This window comes from Ursus americanus, chromosome 21 (genome assembly GCF_024610735.1).
Source record: "Ursus americanus isolate L20-20 chromosome 21, mUrsAme1.1.p, whole genome shotgun sequence".
Taxonomy (NCBI): domain Eukaryota; kingdom Metazoa; phylum Chordata; class Mammalia; order Carnivora; family Ursidae; genus Ursus; species Ursus americanus.
Window position 1 is genome coordinate 56,209,658 of NC_142147.1, and position 23,943 is coordinate 56,233,600.

Genomic DNA, 23,943 nt, shown 5'->3' on the forward strand with positions numbered 1-23,943 from the left:
CTGCCGCGCCGCCAGTCTCGCACACGCAGAATCACATCCTGTCAGCCTTCCGTGGCTTCCCATCCTTTCCTCCCGTGTTCCTCACCCCCTGCCTGTAAGGCTCGACAGGTCTGGCCCCTGGAGCCTCCCTCGACAGTTTGCTACCTCTCTCCTGCTTCACTCTGCTTCAGCCACACCACCCTTTTTGCTCTTTGTGGACTCAGGGCCTTTGAACGTGCCGTTCCCCCGCCTGGAATGCCCTTCCCCTAAATTTCGATAAAGTGTCCTTACTCCCCTCATTTCTTCCAGACGTCCTCAGAGACACCTGTCTTGTCCACCCAAGCTAAAACAGCCCTCCCGTCACCCTGTAGTCCTCACTCCGCCTTAATTTTCAACCTGTCCATATCGCAAACAAGCATTAGGCTCCTTGTGGGTTACCCACTGATTGCCTATCTCCCCTCCCCTGGAATATAAATTCCCTGAGGGCAGGGTTCGGCTTTGCCAGTTTGCTTCACTGCTCACCCGTCAGCGCCCAGCGGCGCCCAGAAAAGTGGATGAGGAATGAGTGAGGAGGGGTGAGCTGGGGCTTCAAGAGAGGGTGACGGCCCTGGAGGGAGAAAACTGAGGTGATGGGGACATGCCGAGCTCAGCTGAGCGTGCAGGTGGCTGGCTCGAATGGTCAGCTCCGAGAGTCAGCTCCTCCGGCAGACCCGTCGGATTCATCAGCTTCAGCCCAGTAATTGGCGCTCTGCAGAGATGGAGAACGCCCCCAGAGTAAAATCCTTCCCACCCCTTCTGCGCCTCAATTAGCACATCTATGAAATGGGGCCACAGTGAGAAGCGTTAGGTACAAGGTCCAGCCCTGCGCCAGGCCCTCGGGAGGCCCGCGGGAAATGGGTGAGTCCCTGCCGCTATTGTCTCAGCAGAGAAAAGATTGGGTTGGAGGTGAGGTGGGTGGAGCCTCAGCCTCCAGAGGTCCCTATTCATTAATACCTAGCCTGCGGCCATCTCCATGACAACCCTGGCCCTTTTCCAGACTCTCCGAGCTCCAGCTGAGCAGGTCTCGAAGTGGGCGGGTCTTGTCCGTGGGGCGGTGCCTGAATCCAAGGGGGCGGGTCTGTTGCTCCAAGACAGGTTTTTTTGTTTTTGTTTTTTGCCCCAGGGAATGAGTCTGGTTCCAGGTTCCCGGGCAGGATAGTGGAGAGGAAGGATCTCTAAGGTTGAGCGTCCCCAGGAGCTGACCTGGAGCCTTCCAATGAGCAACTGTGGATCTCATGGCAAAAATATCTTGTTTTCTCACACACCCCCCCCCCAGATATATGTCTCCCTCCTCTATTTTTTTTTCCTTGTGAAATATAAGACGTATAAACTAAAAGGGCACTATACAGACACAGTTAACAAATAATTGTCAATAGATCACCCGATTAAGAAACGGGATGTTAGCAGCCGCCCCAGAGTCCATAGAAGGTTTGACAAGTCCCATTCCAATCCGAACCCATCCCACCCCATGGTTCTGAGTTTTATGGGAGAAGGTTTTCTTGCTTTTCTAGATGGTTCACAATACATCCTAAACAATATTAGAGTTTCGTTTTGCTTGCTTTTGAAGATGATGTAAATGGATTCATACTCTGTGTATTCGGCTTCGTGCATTGGGCTTCTTTGTAACCTTCATGCGCGTAATTGTGTGTATCTGCATCCTTTACTTCGCTGCTGTCTAGTATCCCATAGCCTAACACACCACCGTTTATTTATCTGCTACATTGTTGACAGATTCCAGCTCCTGTAACAAAATCTCACAGACTGGGTGGCTTATAAACAACAGAAATTTATTGCTCACAGTTCTGGAGACTGAAGTCCAGGATCAAGGCACCAGCATGCTTGTCTTGTGGGGAAGGCCCTCTTCTGGGTTTATGGCCAGTGCTTCTCACTGTGTCCTGGCGGGGTAGGAAGGGCTAGGGATCTCTCTGGAGCCTTCTAAATGAGGGCACTGGTCTCGTGCATGAAGACTCACCCTCACGACTTAGGCACCTCCCAAAAACTCCATCTCCAAATCCTGTTACGTCGGGCTTTAGGATTTCAACACAGAGGTTTTGATGGGAACACAAACATTCAGACCATAGCAATGACAGATCAGTTGTTCAGAGTTTGAGGCTGTACAGCTTGCTGCTGGGAATGTTTTAAATGTGTCTCCTGGTGCAGGTGAAGGAGTTTCTCTAGGGTCCGTGCCTAGCAGGGGGATCACTGTATCACAGGACACGCACATCTTCAGCCCTACTAGTGCATGCCAATCTCCCCAGCAACTTAAATTTAAAAAGCTCCAGATGGAATTCTTGATACCCCTAAGCCCCCATCCAAACTTGTTCTTCCCCTTTTCTGGCCTTAACACAAATTGCCACCACCCAACCAGTCGTCCCTCCTGATTCCTCCCTTCCAATTACACACACACACACACACTCACACTCCACCTACAGAATTAATCTTGAATCCACCCATTTCTCTCCACCACTCTGCTTTAGGCTCCTACAAACCTCTCCTGCTGTCTCCAGTTCCTTCTCCATTCAGCAGCTGGAGGGAACTTTGTAAAGTGCAAGAGTGGTCACACCCCTCCACGCGAAAATCTTACATTCGATTGCCTGGAGAGCACAGTGAAACGGCTGTCTTGGCCCACCAGGCTCTGTGGCAGGACCTGACCTCTCGACTTCCCTTCATCCCTTCCTCCTCTGTGCCCCTCAGGCTTGCTGGTCTCTCATCACCCTTCAGGTTTCAGAACAAATGCTGTCTCTGTAGAGATGTCCACGGGACACCTGAACTGAGATGGCATTGTCACGGAGTCACTCACTTTCTTAACATCTTTCCTCCCCTCCTTCAGCATGCTCAGAACCACCTGAAATAACTTCTATTTCTTTGATTACTTTTCTCCACCCCACTGCCCAAACGCTAAAATATAAGCCCCATGAGGAGTTCTTTGGATCCCCAGAGGGGATTACAGTGCCTGGCACAGAAAAGCACTCAGGACAGGAATGTAATCTAGTGCCTAGGAGAAAACAGGAATGACTGACTCCTTCCCTGATGGGTGAATACTATTCTTGGGGTTGAATACAGTGTCTAACGTATACATTTGGTCTCCCGGAGGCAGAGTCTAAGATATAGGGTCTCTTCTGAGGGGTAGGACTTTTCTTTAAGGAGACAGTTTGGTTTTTAGAGGGGCATGTCTTATGGGATCGATGGTTTCTAAAGGGCATGTTTGGTTCTATGGGGCACATTCAGTCCATTGGAGGTGGATCTTGTGCTTAAGGGACAGGGTTCCGCTGAGATGAAACTTAAGCCACTTCTGATTTTAATGGTCGTGCACTACCTAAGGGACTCAACATTTGTCAGGAGGGAGGAAAGATCTGTCTCTATTTAGGGAGCTCATCCTAAATCAGGGTGGGAGAAATCCCCCACCTCTCTGGAGCCAAGGATCAGAAAATGAGACCGCAGTGACCGACAGGACGAGGTTTATTGGGGTCCTGGAGACATTAGGGAGTGGGATGAGGGGCAAGGTTGAGGCTCACAGGGGGAAACCCCTTGGCCAAACCCCCCTTCCGCTTGGGGTTGAGAGGAACACATAGACAGACAAACCAACAGAGATGGAAAGACAGGTGCTCTGGCAGAGCGGGAGGAAAACCCCAATGTCCACTGCCTCCCACTCAGATGAGCTCACAGGACGGGGAATGATGAGGACTGGCCCGCACTCTACAGGAAGGGAGGAGTGTCTGCCATATTCGCCTAAGGAGGGTGGGGTGCAGGCCACAACCTGGGCCAGCCCATTCCAGTGGACAGGGGTGTGTATCTGACTCAGTTCATTCTACTGGGCAGGAGGGATTTCAAACCAGCCTATTCTAGTGTTTGGGATGGGGAAGATCATTAGGGTGGATCCATTCTGCAGTAGGGGAGGGAGACCTAATTGGGGAGGGGGGGTGAGGGCAGGGGGCATCTACCCTGGTCCTCTTCAGCATAAGGAATGAAATGGGGTTGGGGGGAAGGCAGATCCGACTATATCCAATGTTTTGGGGAAGGGGCACCAGTGACTGGTGGGTAGCATTTGGGGGGATCCAGGGAAATTCGGGGCCTGTCCCCCCATTCTCCAGATCAAGGTCATTGGGAATGATGGCTCTTGGGGAGAGGGGCAGTCTTCCTTTGCGGGAAGGATGCCCATCTTTTATTACTAGGGTCCTCAAGATGAGAAGTACTTGTAGAGACCCATTTTTTCATTGCTAGGTCTCCACAGCTTGGGGAAACCTGTGGATTTGGGGGTGCCCAGCATTTATTCCAGGGGCCCCAAAGCTCGGGAGTCTCTTCCTATATCCCGGACCCCGGAGCTGAGGAGTCTCTCCGTTTAGTTGCTGCCCCCAGCTCAGGGGCCTGTGTGGGTGTCTGGTGGCCCCCTATCTCCAGCCGGGGTCCCCTGACGGCAGGGCCCGGGTAACTGGCCTCGGGCCCGGAGAGCAGCCCCTGGGGAGGGGCGGTGGGGCGGAGGCGCGGCCTGGCGGGTCAGTCCATGCCCCGGTGCAGCTTCAGGTGCCGCGAGAGGTTGCTGAGCGTGATGAAGCCCTTGCCGCAGATGTGGCAGGGGAAGGGCCTCTCGGTGCCATGCAGCAGCCGGTGGCGCTTGAGGTAGCACTCGTGGCGAAAGAACTTGCCGCACTCGAGGCACGGGAACGGCTTCTCGCCCGTGTGCACCAGCACATGGCGCTCCAGGTCGCGCGGCGAGCGGAACAGCTTCTCGCACTCGGAGCAGCCGAAGATCTTCTTGCCCCGGCCGGAGCCGGACGCGGCCTCCCCAGGCGCGGGCTCCCCCTCAGGGGCCACGGGGGCTGCCTCGGCTCCACCGCCCTCGCCGTGGCTGGCCCGCCGGTGCTCCTCCAGGGCCGCCAGCGCCGCGTACAGGGCCCCGCAGTGGCCGCAGCCGTACGTGGCGGGGCCCGAGTGGGCCTCCAGGTGGCTGGCCAGCGCCGCGGCCGATGCGAAGAAGGTCCCGCAGTCGCACTGGTACAGGGTGTCTTCCGACGCCTCGGCTGCGGCTGCCGGGGCAGGGGCTTCCCCGCCGCCTTCTGGGAGCAGCCCCCCGAGCTCGGGCACGCCGCCCCCTGCGCGGCCCAGGAGCAGCCCGCCGTCCCAGGCCGGTTGGGCGTCGCCCGCCTCCGCAGCACCGCCACTGTCGCCGGCCGGGTCTGGCCCAGCGCTGGCCCCCGCGGCCCAGGCCTGCACAGGGGGCGCGCCCGGGCCCTGCAGGTCGTGCGTCAGCTTGTGCCGCTCCAGCAGCGCGGGGGCGTTGAAATCGCGCTCGCAGCGCGGGCACTTGAAGGGCTTCACATCCGTGTGCGCCGCCCAGTGGGCCGCCAGCTCGCGGCCGTGGTCAAAGCGCCGGGCGCAGGCTCCACACGCAAAGGGGGGTAGCGAGGCGGCGGCGGCGGCAGCGGCCTCTGCCAGCCCCCAGCTGCCCGGGCCCGCGCCTGCCCCCTCTGGGCCCTCTCCGCCACCGGCCCCCGCGCCCCCGCACACCGAGCAGGGCCCGACATTGCAGCAGACGGAGCAGGGCGCGCTCAGGGCTGGCAGGCCTGGGCCGGATTGCAGAGGGGACGGGAGTACCCCGCGGTGCTGGCGCTTGAGGTGGCGGCCCAGGCTTGAGCGTGAGGAGAAGCGGAGCTCGCAGACCAGGCAGCAGTAGGGCTTCTCGCCAGTGTGGACGACCTGGGAGGGCAGGAGGGAGAGGACAGTGTCAGGGCTGAGGGTCTAGCCCGAAGGTCAGATTCCTGCACTCCCAAAAGGATGCGACCCGAGCTCCCTGCCACGTCTGCAAAGCCCCATCTAGCTTCAACCCTCTCACTTGTCTTCTCTAATTTGGGTCATGTTGGCATTCGTTCGGTCCCTTCATCCTCAGGACTTTTGCACGTGCTGTTCCTGAAGGCTGGAAGGCTCTTCCCCCCATTCTTCCAGACTAACTCTTACTCATTTTCAACAAGCCCGCAGAGGAGACTGGGACTCCCTGGGAGAGTGGCCAAGTACTAGGGCTCTGAGCACTAACACGCCTGGGTTCGAATCCCAGTTCTGCCCTCCACTCTCTGTGACAAGCGGGCAAGTAAACATCATCTCCGGGGCTCTGCTTTTCTCCTGTGTAACATGGGCACAGTAAGATGTGCCACCTTCGCTGGGTTCTTGTGACGATAGGATAAAATCACACTAAAGAACGACTCGATTCCTAGAAATTAGAATTATTGCCGGCAAACTTTCGGATGTCCTACTGATGTCCTCTACAGCAGTGGGTGTTGGGGAAAGGTGACAGGAGCTTTTAGAACCCCCTGGGGTGGGAGGTGGCTTTTCAAGGTAAGTGTCCAACTTCTAGAGCAAGAACTGTCCAACAGAACTTTCTGCAATGATGGAAATGTTCTATATCTGCCTCTAACCAATGTGGCAGCCACCAGTGACATGTGGCTCTTGGGCACTTGAAATGTGGCCCGTGTACCGTGCAAGACCGTGCCTTACAGAGACTGGCCTTTGTGAGTAGCAGAGACAGATTTTGAGCAACGAGTCCTTTCGACTGGTAGTGCCTTCCTGGAGAACTGTTAAGGCTAAATGAGAAAACACAGTGCTCTCTGCTGCCCAGCGTGGAGCCCTGAGGCTCCAAGGGTGTGTCCAGCCCATGGAGGCCAGCCTGCGTCCAGCTGTGGGACTCACCTGGTGGTGCAGCAGGCCGGTGGAGTCTCGGAACCCTTTAGGGCAGGCAGAGCAGCGGTAGGGCCGCTCGCCGGTGTGCGAACGCAGGTGGTTGGCCAGGTTGAAGCTGTGTTTGAAGCCCTTGCCACAGCGTGGACACGCGTGGGGTTTGAGTGCAGTGTGCCGGGCGAAGTGGCGCCGAAGGTCCGAGCGGTAGCGGAAGCTCTTGCCACACTCACTGCAGTGAAATGGGACCCGGGGAGCAGCAGCGGGAGGTGCTGGGGCCGGGGCCGGGGCCGGGACCGGGGGCACTGGCAGCGGGGCATCATCCATGATGGCGTGGTGCGAGGGCAGTGGCGAATGGAGGCTCTCTCTGGAGCAGGGAGGAGACACGGAGGGCAGGTAGGTGGAGTCAGCTTCCCATGAGCCCTCTCCATCAGGCTCCCTGGATTCACACACCCACCACCTGCCCCCTGGAAACCCTTCCCACTTCCCTCCAAGCCACACCCACTGCTCTGTAAGCCCCTCCCACTCTCCTACAAACCCTTCTCCCACTCATCTGCCAATCTTCCTAATCAGTGCCAGGTCGTTTCTATCCTACTGGACGGTTTTTAAGCCTCTCCCCTTCTTTTCCAATGTACTCTCCACTCCTCTCTAAACCGCGCCCACTGTTGGTAAGCACCGCCCACTCTCAATCAGGTCCCACCTACTCCTCCCAAAGTCCCCGCACTGTTCCCGAAGCCTCTTATATTCCTCGACAAGACCCTTCCCCTCTGAAAGTCCCTCCCACTCTTCTTCAAGAGTGAAATTTATCTTCAGATAAAGATTCACATTCCTAGGGAATGAGAGGACAAAGATTTGGGGCTAAGTGCACTTGAGTCAACCTTCCAGGGCGACCAGAACCAGTCCTGGAACCTCCAGTGAAACCAACTGAAACTCTGTCCATCTGCAAAATAGGGAAAACAGGAGTACCTACCTCATGGAGTGGAGGTGAGGACTACGCAAGACTGTGGCAATGCACACTGCGCGCTTACTTAGGGCACAGCAAGGGCTCGACAGGTAAGCTGTTCTGATTACTACTATTTGCTAAGTTCCTCTGAGTTCCCTAAGTCCCACCACCTCTTCTCCGTCTGCCTCCAAAACGCCACTCAGTTTTTCCTTGAAACCTAGCCTGGAAGGAAGCAGTCCTTTGCAAGGCCTTCCCCTCAACCTCTCTTTCTCAGCCTTCCCCTGGGAGTCCCTCCCCACCCCTCTAAGTCACTGCACTTAGGTTACGAAGACTTATTAATTCCACTACAACTAGCCAAATTGCACACCTCAATCCCATCACCTCACCGTGCCTACTCCTAGACCAACTACTTCCTTTCCACTCTAAGCCGCGCCCACCTTCTCCGTGAGCCCCATTTCTCCACTCAGCCCCAGGTACGTCCCTTCCATCCTTCAAGCCCAGCCCATTTCCATTCTAAGCCACGCCCACTCAGGAAGCTCCTCCCCGCGATTGCTCCGCCCCTGACACCACGAAGCCCCGCCTCCTTCCCACCCAGTCTCCTGCAGGGCTGCTGCCCCCCCCCCCCCAGTCGGCTCTGGGACCGAGGCCCCGAGTACCGGCCTTTTGTGCCCCTCCCCCCTGTCCCTAAAAGGTGCGGCCCGGGGCGCCCGGGGCAGGAGCAGGTCAGGCGGGACCCGCAGCCAGGCGAGTCCACCTCGCTCGTTCGGAGCGGGGGTTCTGGAGCCCTGGGGCGGCCCCAGGAGGCCGGGAAAGTCAGTCGGCTTTTCTCTTTAATTACTTACACCTCCCTCTGGGCGCCGACATTTTGGGCAGCGGGGGTAGCGTCACTTCCACCCGGGGGCCTCTCGACTTCCGCCTCGACTCCCTTCACCCCCACACTCCTCCTTTCTCCCGCCCCCTTGGCTTCCCCCTCCCCACCGCCCGCCCTTCTCCCTGTTTCCCGTCCCATCCCCTAGCACTGGAGGTTGGAGAAGCCAGGATGGCGCCATCTTTGCTGAGGGCAGGGTGGGGGCGGGGCCTAGGGTGACTCCCGGCGCCATACAGACTAAGGGCAACAAGCTTCCCGTGCGGCCTCTTCCCCTCCGTGCCTGCCCTGACGGGTATTAACATGGATCAGGGCAGATTCCCTTCTCGCAGCCTCAGGCTCCTCCTGGTAGAGTTGCATCAGGATAAAAGAAAAATTGAAGTTCGGCGACTGTGGTAGAGTTAGGAGGAAAGAGGAGGTTCCATCTTGTCAGCCCTCCAGGGGGCTTTGAAGCCAATCAGGCGCCATGTTAATTATGGGAACAAGCAGCCATTTTCCCGCTCCTCATCCTTGCGGTACCTGTCTTTGATTGGGTCACCCTTCTGGGTGCTTTGTGGGAGGAAAGACATTTTTACGTGGTTGGGAATGTTTTGGTGGGGTTATTTCCCGCTCGGGGCCAGTGAGGGCGACCGGCGCGCAGGCGCGTGTTCTCTGCTAGAACGTGACCGGTCCTTAGGACCCAGCGCGTCCTCTTTGTTCCCCGCGAGCGCGGGCCCGGGCCCGACGGAGAGGGGGTGGGGGAGGGAGGGGGCGGGGCCGTCCCCGCGCGCGCCGCCGAGGGGCAGGGCCCCCTGGCCCCCGCCCCTTCCCACGCGCCGGCCCCTTCGCCCCCGCGCGCGCACACTCGCGAGCCCAGGCGACATGCAAATGAGGTACCCGAGAGGCGGGGGTCCGGGCGGGGAGAGGGGAGCGGAGGGAGGGGAGGCCCGGGGCCGCGCGCTCCCGGAGCGCGCCCCCACACCTGCTTCTGCGCCCGCGCCCGCCGCAGCGCGCGCGCCGACCTCGCGCCCCGCGGAGTCGGCCCGGGTGCGCGCGCGCAGACCCCCTTCCTGGCGGCCCTCGCCGTCTGCGGCCCGCGCGCCGCTCATTGGCCGCCGCCCCCGCAGGGCCCGCCCCGCGCGCTCGGGCCGGCGGGCGCGCGCCTGTACGGGGGTGACGGAGGGGCGAGGGGCGAGGGCACTGTCCCAGAAACCCGGGTTCTAGTCCAGGCCTTCCCACCGGAGCGAATCTTGTGATGGTGGAAACGTGGTGGCCCCTCTCTGGCCTTCAGTCTGTGTGCCTGTTCCAAGGGCAGTGGCACCTGCAGCCCGGGCTATTAACTGCACGTCTGCTTTCCTCCCTCTCCCCTTCCTGACACCTTAGTCTGGTGGTCCCCGGCTCTGATGATGGAGGTGGTGCTTCTGTTGGTGGTGGTAGTTTATTGAGTGCTTACTATTACCACCCGACAACACTGCTATACCCATTTTACAGAGGTGGAAACTGGCCCAGAGAAACAAAGTCACTTGTTCATTATCGGCAGAGCTGGAGTCTAACACAGGTGTAAGGGACTCCATGATGTCCCCTTGTCTCCTTGGGTCCATGTCTTCTCACTCCCTGGACCGTTGGGGTCCTTGAGATCTGGTTCGAGTCTTGGTCCTGCTACTTACTGGCAGAGAGGCCTTGGGCAACTGACTTGGCTTTCCTGTGCCTCCGTTTCCCCAGTTGCAAAGTGGGGGTGATGTACCATTATTCAAAGTGTTGGTGTGAAGCTTAGCCACTCACCAGGATAACATGGGCTGTTGTCTCCTAGACACTTCTGTGCACTGAGCACTTCATGGGCATTATCCTCATGACGTCTGTATGAATAGGTGGAACTCTTCGTCCTATTTTGCAAAAAGCTTAACTGAGGCTCAGAGAAATGAGCGCTTTGCCCCAGACCACACAGAGAGTGAGCAACAGACCCCGGAATTGAACTCAGAACTCTGACTTGGGAGCCCAGATTTCACAGTTCTGGTACTTCTTCATCCATCACTCGGAGCCAAACATCACCTGGGACCAGTCCCTTTCTTCTTCTAGTCCTGAACTCCCACTTCTCCCACTTTGCCAATCAGAAGCGGCACAAAACATTTCTGGGCCTCCATGGCTCAGGTTTGATGGGCTCTTTGTATTGAGGATTGAAATACTGGCCCATACCCTTAGTTGGACTCTATCCTATCCTCCCGTGAAGATTTTTTCTTTGTTTTGGTTCAAGTTGACCCTGAACTTCTAAGAGAGGGTTTAGGGAGGCTCAGGGGACACCTGTGTGGCCCAGGGCAGTGTCTGTTTACCAACTGGTCCAGAGTTGCCTTGCTAGTTTACCTACCAGTGTGGCTATAACTGTCCAGGTGAATGTCTGCCATGCGAGGTGAAGAGACTCAGACCAAGGGATGGGCGAGGTGTTGGGGGACAAGGGATGCTCCAGACCCTCCCTGCACTGACGGCTGCCCCCTCTCTCCTCTTAGCCTGGCTCCAGTGCCCAGACCCAAGCCCCCCACTGCTCAATGGACACCCCCAGCCCAGACCCGTTGCCTTCGCCTTTGCCCGGGGAGGAAGAAAAACCTCTGGCCTTACCTTCTCCTGTTCCCCGGGGCCGCCGAGGCAGGCGTCCCGGGGGGGCCACCTCCTCGAATCGGACGCTCAAGGCCACCCTCCCTCGCAAACGGGGCCGACCCCCCAAGGCAGGGCAGGAGCCCCCGCTGGCACAGGGGGTGACAGCCCCTGTGGGCAGCGGCGGTGGCAGCGATCTCCTGTTGATCGATGATCAGGGTGTGCCCTATACAGTCTCTGAGGGGGCAGCGGCAGGTGTGCCTGAGGGCTCTGGCCCTAAGAAGGCCCCGCACTTCTGCCCGGTGTGCCTGCGGGCCTTCCCCTACCTCTCCGACCTGGAACGCCACAGCATCTCGCACTCAGAGCTGAAGCCGCATGAGTGCAAGGATTGCGGCAAGACCTTCAAGCGGTCCAGCCACCTGCGGCGGCACTGCAACATCCATGCCGGCCTTCGGCCCTTCCGCTGCCCACTCTGCCCTCGCCGCTTCCGCGAGGCGGGCGAGCTGGCCCACCACCACCGCGTCCACTCCGGGGAGCGCCCTTACCAGTGCCCTGTCTGCCGGCTGCGCTTCACGGAGGCCAACACGCTCAGGCGCCATGCCAAACGCAAGCACCCCGAGGCCATGGGGGTACCCCTGTGTTCCCCAGACCCAGGGCCTGAACCACCGTGGGATGACGAGGGCATTCCGGCTACGGCGGGGGCCGAGGAGGAGGTGGAGAAGCCGGAGGGGAAAGAGCTGGCTTGACCCACACCCTGGCCCGCTGCTCCCCGGGTCAGGTTTCGAGCTGGGATTTCAGCTGGTGCTGAGCCTGGGCAGGAAAGCTGGGACACCCTTATACCTGGTGGTCTTCCCGTCGTGGGAGGGGGTCGAGGGTGAGGACCTGAATTCCTGGGTCCTGCTGCCTTCTGCCACCCTCCCCTGGACTGACAGGCCCCTGGGGGCAGGGGCCTTGGAAATAAATCTCTGCCTACTGGCTTCTGTGTGTATTCGGTGTGACGGTACCAGGGCTCGTCCTTCCCTCAAATGTCCTCCCGTCCCAATGCCACCCTGATGGGAGTGCATGGAATTTGGGAGAACCCACGTCATGTGCCTTGTTATAACGCTTGGGCTGAAGGCTGGCTTGGAGGAAGCCTTTGCCCCTTCTCTCATCTCCAGCAGACCTCAAAGTACTCCCTGTAAATATCCACTCTAAGTAAAACATTGAACCTCTGTGCAAACGTGACTTTAGGTCCCCATCCCCCATTCCAGCCAGATTCTTGGAGATTCTGCACCCACTACTTTGCCCCATCTCATTTGTCCTGACACTGTAAGGAAATACCGAGTTCAGGGTTTCGAGCAGAACCGACAACTTTGGTAAGGCTTAGGTAGGTAAGAGCTTCGGCCACGGGGGGCGGGGCTAAGGAGACAGGGGCGGGGCTGGGACTGAGGGGTGAGGCTGTATGTGAGAATTGTAGGCGGGGCTTAGGGGAAGGTTCTGAGAACAAGGGTGGGGCTTGAATTGGTTTAGGGGTTAGCAGACAGAGGTGGGAGCGTTTTAGAAAGAATGAATAGAGTTTATCTGAGAGGAGAGGCCTCAAGGGAAGAGCAAGGTGAGCAAGGTGTTAGGAGAGGCGGGAGCCGAGAGGTGGTCATGCCTCTTATTCGGGCCAAGGGGAGCGAAGGGGGTACCTAAGAAGGGAGTAAGGAAGGGAGGCCCTGAGACCGAGGGGCTCAGTAGGAAAGGGCGGGCTAGCGCAGGGGGCTGGTTCAGCCAAAGACCTCTAAGAGGCCCGATTTAGAAGAAAGAGCTGGGGCTGTGGGCGGGGCTGAGGAGGGAGAGGTGGAGTTCTTGGGAACTCAGAGGTCCGGAAAGAACAGGAGAAACATCGTGGGTGCCGGGGCGAGGAGGATGGATTTTTGAGACAATGGGCGGGGCTTAAGCAATTAAGCCAGAAAATAGGCGTGTTTCCGACCGGGGGCGGGGCTTAAGTGCGAAGTTTACGCGAGGGGCGTGTTTGAACCGGATGTTCGGAGCGTGTGGGCGGTGCCCTAGGAGGCCGGCGCTCAGGGCGCAGGCGCACGTTGCTCAGCTCGGCTACCGGAAGCGGCTTAGGCTTTCCCCGTCCGCGTCTCCGAGCCAGTGCGCAGGCGCAGTTCCCCTTCCCGGTCGCCGCCACCGCCCCCTCTTTCCGCTCCTCCACGCCGGCGCCTCGGAGACGGGCGCGACTTCCGCTTCCGGGCGGGCGGGCAGGCGGGCGGCGCGGGGCTGCCGGGGAGGGGGAGGGGGCGGCACTTCCGGTCGGGCCCTCGGGTCTCCCCGGAGCGGCGGCGCCTCCTCCGCCTCCTCGGCCTCCTCCCGGCGGAGACCCCTGCGCCGGTGAGTGACGGGGCGCGTGGCCCGGGGGCCCGGGGGCAACGGGGGCGGGGGGTCCCGCCCTGGCCCGCTCTGGTCCCCAGAACGTCCTCGTCAGTGCCTCTCCCGCCGGGCCCTCGCCAGGGGTCCCCAATCACTCTTCGCTCGTGAGACCTCTCCAGACATCTGCCCCATTAACGCTCCCATGCAGGACGGCTGCCAAAGCGCCCTCATTTGTGGCGATCCCTTAAACTGCTGCCAGGGCCCCCCATGAATGCTTTCTCAGAGGATCGCTGCTGCATAATCCCCCGTCATTGCTTTCTCCAGGACATCCCCCCAAATGCCACCAGCATTGCCCTCCCTCATGGAGGGCAACTGCCCGTGAACCCTCCATTAGTACTCCCTATAGGCTGCCACCAAAGAGTATTGCATTAGTGGCGTGCTGCAGGACTGCCCCTCTTATCTCTGTGCACACACAACAGCCCCCAGATCTCCTGACACCCCCCGCCCGCCTCTTCCTGGTGTAAAAATACTTTCTATTCTGGTCTGCAGCCCAGAATGCCTTTTTGTCCTTCTGCACCCCCCTCTCCGCCGTAGTTCTTCAAAATACCCCTTTCCACCGCCCCTCGACCCCCCTCCCCAATAGAACAGCTCCCTCTAGAGTTCTGCTCTCACACCCACATCCTCTCCCCCTTCAGGTAGAAATCGCTGCCTGTTTAGCTCCAGGCTCCAATGAATACTTGTGCCCCGCCTCCCTCCCCTCCCCCACCTGGGGCAGCCCCTGTCTTCAGTCCTTCTCCCACGGAACAGTGCCCCACAGTGAGGCTCTCCCTCAGGCTGCACCTCTTTCCCTGGCCGGAAGGACTCTCCACCTGCCGCTTCTCACTCAGCTCCATTTCATCCTCCTGGACACCCCAGAGAGGAACCCCAGCCTCCCTATGGCCTGACCTCTTCTCTTCCCTAGGCATTCATTCATTCATTCATTCATTCATTCATTCATTCATTCATCCATCCATCCATCCATCCATCCATCCATCCATCCATCCATTCAGTGTTCTAGGTACAGGACATACACAAGTTAAGGAGAGAGATACAGTCTTTCATTTTGTGGGCTTTACAGTCTAGTTGAGGAGACAGTTCAAAAACAAGTGAATAGGAGCAATGTTGTTTTCTGGGTTCTCCCAGAGCTGGATGGGCTACTTCAGAGGTGAAACCTGAATCAGCAGAGGTAACTTAGCCATGTAAAGATCTGGGTGGACTGTTTCAGGCAGAGAGAATGGCAAGTGCAAAGGCCCTGAGCTGGGCATGATCATGGTGAGTGGAAGAGCACCAGGGGAGGCCACTGAGGTTGGAGTAGAGAAATTGAAGAGAAGAACATGGAGAGAGAGAGAGAGTTTAATCTCATAGGGCTTTGGGGTAAGGGTGTTGCGATCAGTTATCTGGCCTTTGTCAGCTCTGCTAAGCCCAAATTGTTCTTCATTTGTTCATTCATTCATTTGTTCAACAAGTGTTTGATGAGGACCTGTTACACACTAGGGATGCAGTAGAGAACAAAGTAGACAAAACCCCTGCCCTCGTGGGGTGCCTATGCTGGTTCATGGGACAGTTAAGAAATAAAATACCTGTGTGAAGAAAATACAGCAGGATCGGGGTAGAGTTACAGGGGAGAAGGCAAGAAGGCCTCCTTCAAAAGATCCCCGTTGTCATCTTGTTGCTCCAAAATGCCACACACCAAAAAGTTACAGCTGTGTGTGAACCCTGTTCCTCCTGGACAACTGTGGCCAAGAGGGTGATGCTCTTACCAGCTCCCCCAAGAGTGAAGTGGTTAGGAGGGTGAGTCCTGCATTCCTCCAGTGTTCACATCTCTGAACAGACCACTGCCTCTTTTCCTAGCCCCATTCATTCACTTATTTCACATATATTTTCAGAGACAGGCACTGTTCTAGGTCCTGGGAAAGAACAGTGAACAAAACAGATAAAAATCCTTGCCTGTGTGGAGCCCACTTTCTCAAGAGGGAGGCCGGCAGCAAGACAAGCAGGACATGCGCTTTATTAGGTGATGCTGACGGAGAAGGACAGAAATGAGCAGGCTGGGGAGAGCAGGAATGTTGGTCTGGATGATGGGGTACAGTGGTCAGGGAGAGCCTCACCGAGGAGACAGCATTTGAATAGAGCTGTGAAGGAGGTGAGGGGGGAGAGAGAGGTGTACTGATAACAATCAGAGCATTTCAGGCAGCAGCAACAGCCAGTGCAAGGGCCCTGGGGCAGGAATGTTGGCACATTGGAGGAGCAGCCAGGTGGCTGTCTAGGCCGTGCAGGCCATCATAAAGACTTTGACTTTAAGTGAAATGGGTGTCCCTGCAGGTTTGAGCAGAGGAGGGACATGGTCTGGCCTTGGTCGTCTTGTCTGGTAAATGAGAATAATAGCAATGCTTATCTTATGAACCTGTTATGACGTTTGAGACAAGCCACATAAGGCACCTAGTAACGGTGCTTCGTGGTGTTCAGTACATGTTGGTGGCTCGTTCTGGGGCCAGGTGGCACGGAAGCGGGGTGAGGTGTATTTCTAGTTTAAGGCAGAGTGGGGGCCTTCCTTATTTTGGGGAGCAGATATTGAAGGACAGCATGCTGTCGTGGGTAACGCACTCTGGAGTCTTCAGTTCCTGGCTCTGCTACAGCCTGTTACTGGGGTGACCTCGGGAGATTAGTTGACCTCTCTAGACCTCAGTCTCTTCCTCTGTAAAACAGAGTTAATAATGGTAACCATCCTCTTGAGTTATCAGGAAGACTCACTGAGTCAATACACGTAAAGGGTTTAGGAGAGCACTTGGCCCGTAGGAAGCACTTCACTTTACATGTTACCCTATGTCACTGTTACTGTTGTTAACAGACTAGACTTTCATCACAGGTCAGCTCTGTTGCAACAGAAGGGCCCACAGGCCCTGGTAGGAGAGAGACCTCGAATCCAGTACTGCTTTCCCCTTTACTAGTTCCGTGACCTTGGGGAAATGACGCCCCCTCAGTTTCCCCACTGAAAAGCGGGACCAATACCAGTGCAGGACCACTGTGAGGCTGAGGCCTCGGGGTGATGCTACGGCTCAGACCGGTGAACAATAAACATGGCTGTCACGATTATGACTGCGGTTGCTGTGAAACTCCCGCCCCTGGGGAGGGGCTCCCCCCACCATGCCCCTCTCCACACGAAACCCTCTCAGGACACGTCTCTCCTAGAAAGACACTAATTTAGGGCTTGGAAAGATGAAATGCCTCCTGTTTCCCAGTGGAAGTACTGTGAGCCTGATCAGTCCTCCCCCCAGTACTCATCCCTGGTCCTCAGGGCTGCGGCTCATCAGCACTTGCCCACTCGCCCTTGGGTCGGTCACTTCTTATAACGTCACTGCTCTTCGAATTCCCTCTTCTGGGGACTCCTTCCCCTGTGTCAACTCCTGCTCTGCTAAACGTCCCCCTCCCTCCCTCTGGGAGTTCTGGACAGCTCAGTCTCATCCCTTTGCTCATTCAATACATATTTATCAACAGAGGCTATCCGTTTACCTCTGAACCCCACTTTAGCTGCATCTCCACTAAGTTTTGGGATGTTGTGTTTTCATTTTTATTCATCTGGGGTTCCTTGAGATTTTTTTCATGGACCCACTGGCGATTTAAGAGAGTGTGTTTAATTCCCACATATCAGCAAATACTTAACCAGGCAACCATGCTGTCCTGGGTGCTGTGCTCGGTGCTGGGGGGCCACAGCGGCAAACAAGACAGGCCAAATCCCCATCCTCTTAGGTAAACACACGGTGAAGGAAATACATGCAGCAAGTCATGGCAGTGACAGTGGTGAAAAGTGCAGCAGGATGAGGGGTGAGTGAGGACAGGGTGGGCATGACATCCGAGCAGAGGCCTGAAGCAGGCACAGGATGGAGGCTGGAGATCTGGGGAACAGTCTCACCACATCACTGCTCCATCTGTTCCAGATGGTAACCCCCTCCCCTCCCACCCAGCCCCTGGCAAACCCCCCCATAACCTAGAGAACACCCCCAAATAAGGCTCCTACCCCCACAGTTCCACCCCACCTTTGTCCACCTTAGAGAACAACCTGGTAAAACAGCCCTGTGGGGGGAGGGCGTGGGCTGAGCTGCAGGCTTGCTCTGTGACCTTGGGCAAGTCACTTGACTTCTCTGTACTTTTGTTTTATTCGATGGGGATAACAGTAGTTCTTATGTCATAGTCTCATAGTTATGTGGGGATTGAGTGAACATGTGTAATGGGCTTGGAACACATTGGGCTTGTAGGAAATGCCCTGGCAACACTGGCTGTTATTAATATGTACTCCGGCGGAGGTGAGCCAGGGCAGTGGCTTCTTCCCTAAGACACTCGCCTCCCCACCCCCTCCATTCTACCATGTGCTTCTCTCTGCCCACCCGGCCCACTCTAGTCTGGTCTCCCGGATTTAGGGGTCACCCACAGGCTTCCACTACCACTCCAGCCATGCCTTTGTTCCTTCTGGAGATCAGATGAACTAGAGGGAGTGTGAAGGGCATGAGATGTTGAGTCTCATCCAAGGACACCCAGAGCTAGAGGCTAAAAATATCGGCCTCTTGGCGAGGGGAGTGGAGGAGACACTCACCTTTCACCTGTGGGGGGAGAGAGCCAGCTGGATGGATGGGGGCTGATGGGCCCTGGCCTTGGTGGTCATTGCTGACCCCTTCCGTGGGCTGGGCATAGAGCCAGGCCCCCAGAGGCCAGGGATTATGGCCAAGAAGCATGCCACACCTCGGGGGCCCTTCTCTCCGCTGGCTCTGCATCGGCTTGGTGGCGGTGTTTCCCCAGCCCCCTGGGTGGCTCAGGTTCAAAAATTAATTGTAGGAGCTGAGGTTCAGGTGGGAGTAGGGGGTGCAGACATGGACAGCTGCCATCTGGAATGCCCAGAGAATGGCTCCCATGGCAGGGAGGCAGGGAAAGCCCCCCCCCGCCGGGTGAGGACGGAACTGCACTCCCCAGGCAGGGGCTGTCAGGCTCCTCCTAGGTGTGCAATGGTCTGAAGGTACAGAAGTTCTGGGGGCTGAAAGCCCTGCCAATAAGTACTTCCTCACATCCTAGGTGAGCTCCCTTGAGTCCCCCGCAGCCTAGGGGTTGCTGCCTCCTTTTAGAAATGGGGAAAGTGTGGATGGGGAAGGAGTTGGGACTTGAACCCAGATCTGCCCATGTGCAGGGCGCGCGTTATTTTCTGCTGTGTCAGGCTGCCTTCTCTCTCAGCGCCAGCCCTCCTGCCGTAACTTGTTTCTTCCAGGCAAACACATTTTGCTTCCCACCTTGTAGTAAAAGAACAAACCCCCCAACACTGATTTCATTTCCGTTGTCTTGGTTTGTCCTGACGTTGTATCGCTACTAGTGGTAGTGAGAGTGGTATCCACAGAATACCTTCCACTTTCCCAGGGTCTCCAAAGTGCTGGAAGCATCCCCCTGAGGGGCTTACATGGATGTGCTTGTTGGATCCTCAAGTCAGCCCTGTGAAGTAGGGATGTGCTTTGTCACCTCTTATTTGTAGATGAGGAAATTCAGGCACAGAGAGGTTCAGGCATTTGCCTGTGGTCACACAGCTACAGTGTGGGGCTCAGAGTCTGTCTGGCATTCTAGCTCCTGAGTCCACCCTCTTTTATTATCATTTTACAGAGGCAGAACCTGAGAGGATCGAGGACAGGGCTCATGTGTGTTTTGGAGAGGGTACAGTGCAGTGCTGATGCCCAAGAGTTTGCCAGGGGACTGTGACCAGAGGCCAGGGATGCTTGGAGAATGAGATTGGGGCTGGGGAGCTGAGAGTCTGCAGGCAGCACTGGGGAAGGGGTCTGGGGGATGGTAGAGAGGATGTGTGAAGACCCTGGAAACAACGGGAAAAAGGGAAGGGATGGGAGAGGAGCAAAGACCGCCCAGAAAGGAAGTGGCCAGCGGCGATGGAGAAGTCTGCCCTGTGTGGTGGAGGGATAGGGCAGGAGACGCGCAAGGCTGGAAGGTGGAGTGTGGCTCCGGCACCGGGACATGTCCTCCAGCGCACAGCTCTGGAGCCCGGTCCTGTTTGCTCAGCCCCATCCTCTTCTCCGCAGGGTCTCCTGTCGCCCACCCCGCCCGAGATGGAGGCAAACGCAGCAGGCAGTGCCGCCGGGGGTGGTGGGGGCAGCGGCATAGGGGGCGAGGACGGGGTTCATTTCCAGAGCTACCCCTTCGACTTTCTGGAGTTCCTCAACCACCAGCGCTTTGAGCCCATGGAACTCTATGGGGAGCATGCCAAGGCGGTGGCAGCGCTGCCCTGTGCCCCCGGGCCGCCACCCCAGCCCCCGCCCCAGCCTCCTCCGCCCCAGTACGACTACCCGCCCCAGTCCACCTTCAAACCCAAGGCGGAGGCGCCGTCCTCGTCCTCGTCCTCGTCGTCCTCGTCGTCGTCGTCGTCGTCCTCTTCATCCTCTTCCTCCCAGGCCAAGAAGCCCGACCCGCCCCTGCCACCCGCCTTCGGGCCCCCCCCCGCCCCCCCTGTTTGATGCTGCCTTCCCTGCCCCGCAGTGGGGCATCGTCGACCTCTCTGGACACCAGCACCTTTTTGGGAACCTGAAACGTGGAGGGCCCGCATCTGGGCCGGGGGTGACGCCGGGGCTGGCCTCTCCCACCGGGACCCCGGGGCCGCTTCCCGCCCCCTCCCAGACCCCGCCAGGACCTGCCGCGGGGGCGGCCTGCGACCCAAGCAAGGACGACAAGGGCTACTTCCGCAGGCTGAAGTACCTGATGGAGCGGCGCTTCCCCTGCGGCGTGTGCCAGAAGTCGTTCAAGCAGTCCTCGCACCTGGTGCAGCACATGCTGGTGCACTCCGGGGAGAGGCCTTACGAGTGCGGCGTCTGCGGCCGCACCTACAACCACGTCTCCAGCCTCATCCGCCACCGCCGCTGCCACAAGGACGTGCCGCCCGCCGCCGGAGGTCCGCCGCAGCCGGGGGCGCCGCTCCCGCCGCTGGGCCTGCCCGCGCCCGGGGCCGGCGCGCCCCCCCACCGCCGCCCCCAACCCGGTGTCCTCCGGCCCTCCCGCCCCGCCCGCCGCTGCCGCCACCGGAGCTGCCACCGTGGCCGCCACGGTTGCGGAAGGGACCGGTGTCCCCGTCGGGGTGGGTGTGCCCCCTCCCGCGGCGGGGGGCGGCGAGGGCCCGTTTGCCTGCCCGCTCTGCTGGAAGGTCTTCAAGAAGCCCAGCCACCTCCACCAGCACCAGATCATCCACACCGGCGAGAAGCCCTTCTCCTGCTCCGTGTGCAGCAAGAGCTTCAACCGCAGGGAGAGCCTCAAGCGGCACGTGAAGACGCACTCCGCGGACCTGCTGCGCCTGCCGTGCGGCGTCTGCGGGAAGGCCTTCCGCGACGCCGCCTACCTGCTCAAGCACCAGGCGGCGCACGCGGGCGCGGGTGCAGCGGAGCCTCGGCCTGTGTACCCGTGCGACCTGTGCGGCAAGTCGTACTCTGCGCCCCAGAGCCTGCTCCGGCACAAGGCCGCACACGCCCCGCCCGCCGCCCCCGATGCGCCCAAGGACGCAGCGGCCTCGGTCCCGCAGCCCCCGCCCGCCTTCCCTGCGGGCCCCTACCTCCTGCCCCCCGACCCTCCGGCCACAGACAGCGAGAAGGCCGCAGCGGCGGCGGCGGCGGTGGTCTACGGCGCCGTGCCGGTCCCGCTGCTGGGGGCCCACCCGCTGCTGCTGGGCGGGGCCGGGACCAGCGGCGCCGGGGGCTCCAGCGCCAGCGTCCCTGGAAAGACATTCTGCTGCGGCATCTGCGGACGGGGCTTCGGGCGGCGTGAGACTCTGAAGCGCCACGAGCGCATCCACACGGGCGAGAAGCCCCACCAGTGTCCCGTGTGCGGGAAGCGCTTCCGCGAGTCCTTCCACCTGAGCAAGCACCACGTGGTGCACACCCGCGAGCGGCCCTACAAGTGCGAGCTCTGTGGAAAAGTCTTTGGCTACCCTCAGAGCCTCACCCGCCACCGCCAGGTGCACCGGCTCCAGCTGCCCTGCGCCCTGGCCGGGGCTGCTGGCCTCCCGGCCACCCAGGGCGCACCAGGGGCCTGTGGGCCAGGCACCTCGGCCACCTCTGCGGGGGCCGCCGATGCACTGAGCTACGCCTGCTCGGACTGCGGCGAGCACTTCCCCGATCTCTTCCACGTGATGAGCCACAAGGAGGCTCACATGGCAGAGAAGCCCTACGGTTGTGATGCCTGCGGCAAGACCTTCGGCTTCATCGAGAATCTCATGTGGCACAAGCTGGTCCACCAGGCGGCCCCTGAGCGCCTGCTCCCGCCCACACCCGGCGGCCCCCAGCCCCAGGATGGCTCTGGCAGTGCCGACGCGGCCAGTGTGCTGGACAACGGGTTGGCGGGAGAGGTGGGGGCGGCCGTGGCAGCCCTGGCAGGGGTGTCCGGGGGTGATGACTCCAGTGGGACGGCGGTGGCTGGGGGCGGTGGGGGTGCCAGTTCAGGCCCTGAGCGCTTCAGCTGCGCCACCTGTGGCCAGAGCTTCAAGCATTTCCTGGGCCTGGTGACTCACAAGTATGTACACCTGGTACGGCGGACCCTAGGCTGTGGCCTCTGTGGCCAGAGCTTCGCCGGTGCCTACGACCTGCTCCTGCACCGCCGCAGCCACCGGCAGAAACGGGGCTTCCGCTGCCCGGTGTGCGGCAAGCGCTTCTGGGAGGCAGCCCTGCTGATGCGCCACCAGCGCTGCCACACGGAGCAGCGGCCCTACCGGTGCGGCGTGTGTGGCCGAGGCTTCCTGCGCTCCTGGTACCTGCGGCAGCATCGCGTAGTGCACACGGGCGAGCGCGCCTTCAAGTGTGGCGTGTGCGCCAAGCGCTTCGCGCAGTCGTCCAGCCTGGCGGAGCACCGGCGGCTGCACGCTGTGGCCCGGCCCCAGCGCTGCGGCGCGTGCGGTAAGACCTTCCGCTACCGCTCCAACCTGCTGGAGCACCAGCGGCTACACCTGGGGGAGCGCGCCTACCGCTGCGAGCACTGCGGGAAGGGCTTCTTCTACCTGAGCTCCGTGCTGCGCCACCAGCGCGCCCACGAGCCACCGCGGCCCGAGCTCCGCTGCCCGGCCTGCCTCAAGGCCTTCAAGGACCCCGGATACTTCCGTAAGCACCTGGCGGCCCACCAGGGCGGCCGGCCCTTCCGCTGCTCCTCCTGCGGCGAGGGCTTCGCCAACACCTATGGCCTCAAGAAACACCGCCTGGCCCACAAAGCCGAGGGCCTCGGGGGTCCTGGGGCAGGCGCCGGCACCTTGGCGGGAAAGGATGCCTGACCAGGAGGGGGTTCCCGTTCGTCACTCCAATCAGATGTCCCCTTGCGCACTCACCCCTCCCCGGTTGCTGATCAGACTCGTACCCCTCCTTGCTGTTGCCCCAGCCATCCTTCGGGACTTCAGACAGACTAGCCTCCTTTAAGGCCCATGCCCTACAAACTCAAGACTGGATCACTCCCATCCTGGACCTCTCTGGCCCTCCTCTCATCCTGCCAGCCACTGAACTTGATCCTCCGTCCAACCCCGTTTTGTAACCTTCATCAGCGCCCCCCCATCCCACAGCATTCTGTCCCCCAATAAGCTTTGGTGGAGAATGTGGGTCTGAACTGCCGCTCCCCATTCCTTTGGGATCTGGCTGGAAAGTGGAGTATGAGTGGAGTTGGGAGGGCACAAAGGGACTTGGGTGCTCCTTTGGATTGTGGGGGTGGGGGCGGGGTGGCAGACGCGGCTTGTACAGAGCGGAGAATAATAAATCTTACCAACAGGGCCGCTGGAGTCCTTTCTTGCATCCCAGGGAGAGGGGATTAAGCGGTGACAAAGTTGAGAACTTTTGTTTCCCAGGGATTTCGATTCCCCACCACCCTCTGCCTCATGCTCATGCTTTCTGCTTTGCCTCATTCAACTGGTAATCACTGAGGATTTACCATATCCAAACTGTAGTCTGCACCTGGAGCAAAGGGAGATGAACAAGACAGGTAAGTTTCTGTTCTCGGAAACTGACAGTATACCCGGACTTCTTCCCCTTCAAGATATTTTCGGCATTTGTTTGCTTGGCCAGCGTTTCCTGAAGCCCCCTGTCTGCTGGGTCCTTCACTGGACACTGGGGAAAGATGAATTGGACATGCAACTTGCCCTTGAGCACGGTGGAAGAGACCCCAGTAAGCCATTGCTTGTTCCAGCGTTGTACGGACTCACGTTTCTTCCAACCGCATCCATCGTGCCCATCCCTCCAGGATAATTTGGAGGAGCTTCAAAAGCCCTTCCACAGCCCTCATTTGCATCGGTGCAACAGCGAGCCACATGCCCTTCGACATGCGTTTAGTTTTCCCATCTGTCTGAAGAGGAGGGCTGAGGTCCTGGGAGAAGAAAGCTTCCAAGGACACCTAGCAAATCCATGGTAGAACTGGGACTGGAGACCCAGGGTGCCTCAGTACTGAAACTTGAAGACAAAGCTGGTTCAGGGGCACTGCCTGGGCAGGTCCAGTTTGACCCACACAAGGGCAGCAACCTAGT

At 58.9% G+C, this 23,943-nt stretch overlaps 3 protein-coding genes across 3 annotated transcripts; 2 read left to right on the forward strand and 1 right to left on the reverse strand.

Moving 5' to 3' along the window:
- Window positions 1–3,459: 3,459 nt before the first annotated feature.
- On the reverse strand, window positions 3,460–8,212 carry FIZ1 (FLT3 interacting zinc finger 1). Its single transcript, XM_045789270.2, has 3 exons — window positions 7,652–8,212; window positions 6,697–7,048; window positions 3,460–5,712 (listed from the first exon to the last, which is right to left on the reverse strand). Exons 1-3 carry the CDS (start codon window positions 7,654–7,656, stop codon window positions 4,513–4,515), a joined length of 1,557 nt encoding a protein of 518 aa, XP_045645226.1. The 5' UTR covers window positions 7,657–8,212; the 3' UTR covers window positions 3,460–4,512.
- Window positions 8,213–9,011: 799 nt separating this feature from the next.
- Window positions 9,012–12,031, forward strand: ZNF524 (zinc finger protein 524). The gene is made up of 2 exons (XM_045789268.2): window positions 9,012–9,361; window positions 10,970–12,031. Exon 2 carries the CDS (start codon window positions 11,009–11,011, stop codon window positions 11,798–11,800), a length of 792 nt encoding a protein of 263 aa, XP_045645224.1. The 5' UTR covers window positions 9,012–9,361; window positions 10,970–11,008; the 3' UTR covers window positions 11,801–12,031.
- Window positions 12,032–12,577: 546 nt separating this feature from the next.
- On the forward strand, window positions 12,578–23,197 carry ZNF865 (zinc finger protein 865). Its single transcript, XM_087871056.1, is given in 4 exon segments — window positions 12,578–13,412; window positions 19,065–19,897; window positions 19,899–20,417; window positions 20,419–23,197. Coding segments are annotated over 3 exon segments (3,366 nt in total). The 5' UTR covers window positions 12,578–13,412; window positions 19,065–19,342; the 3' UTR covers window positions 22,711–23,197.
- Window positions 23,198–23,943: the final 746 nt, after the last annotated feature.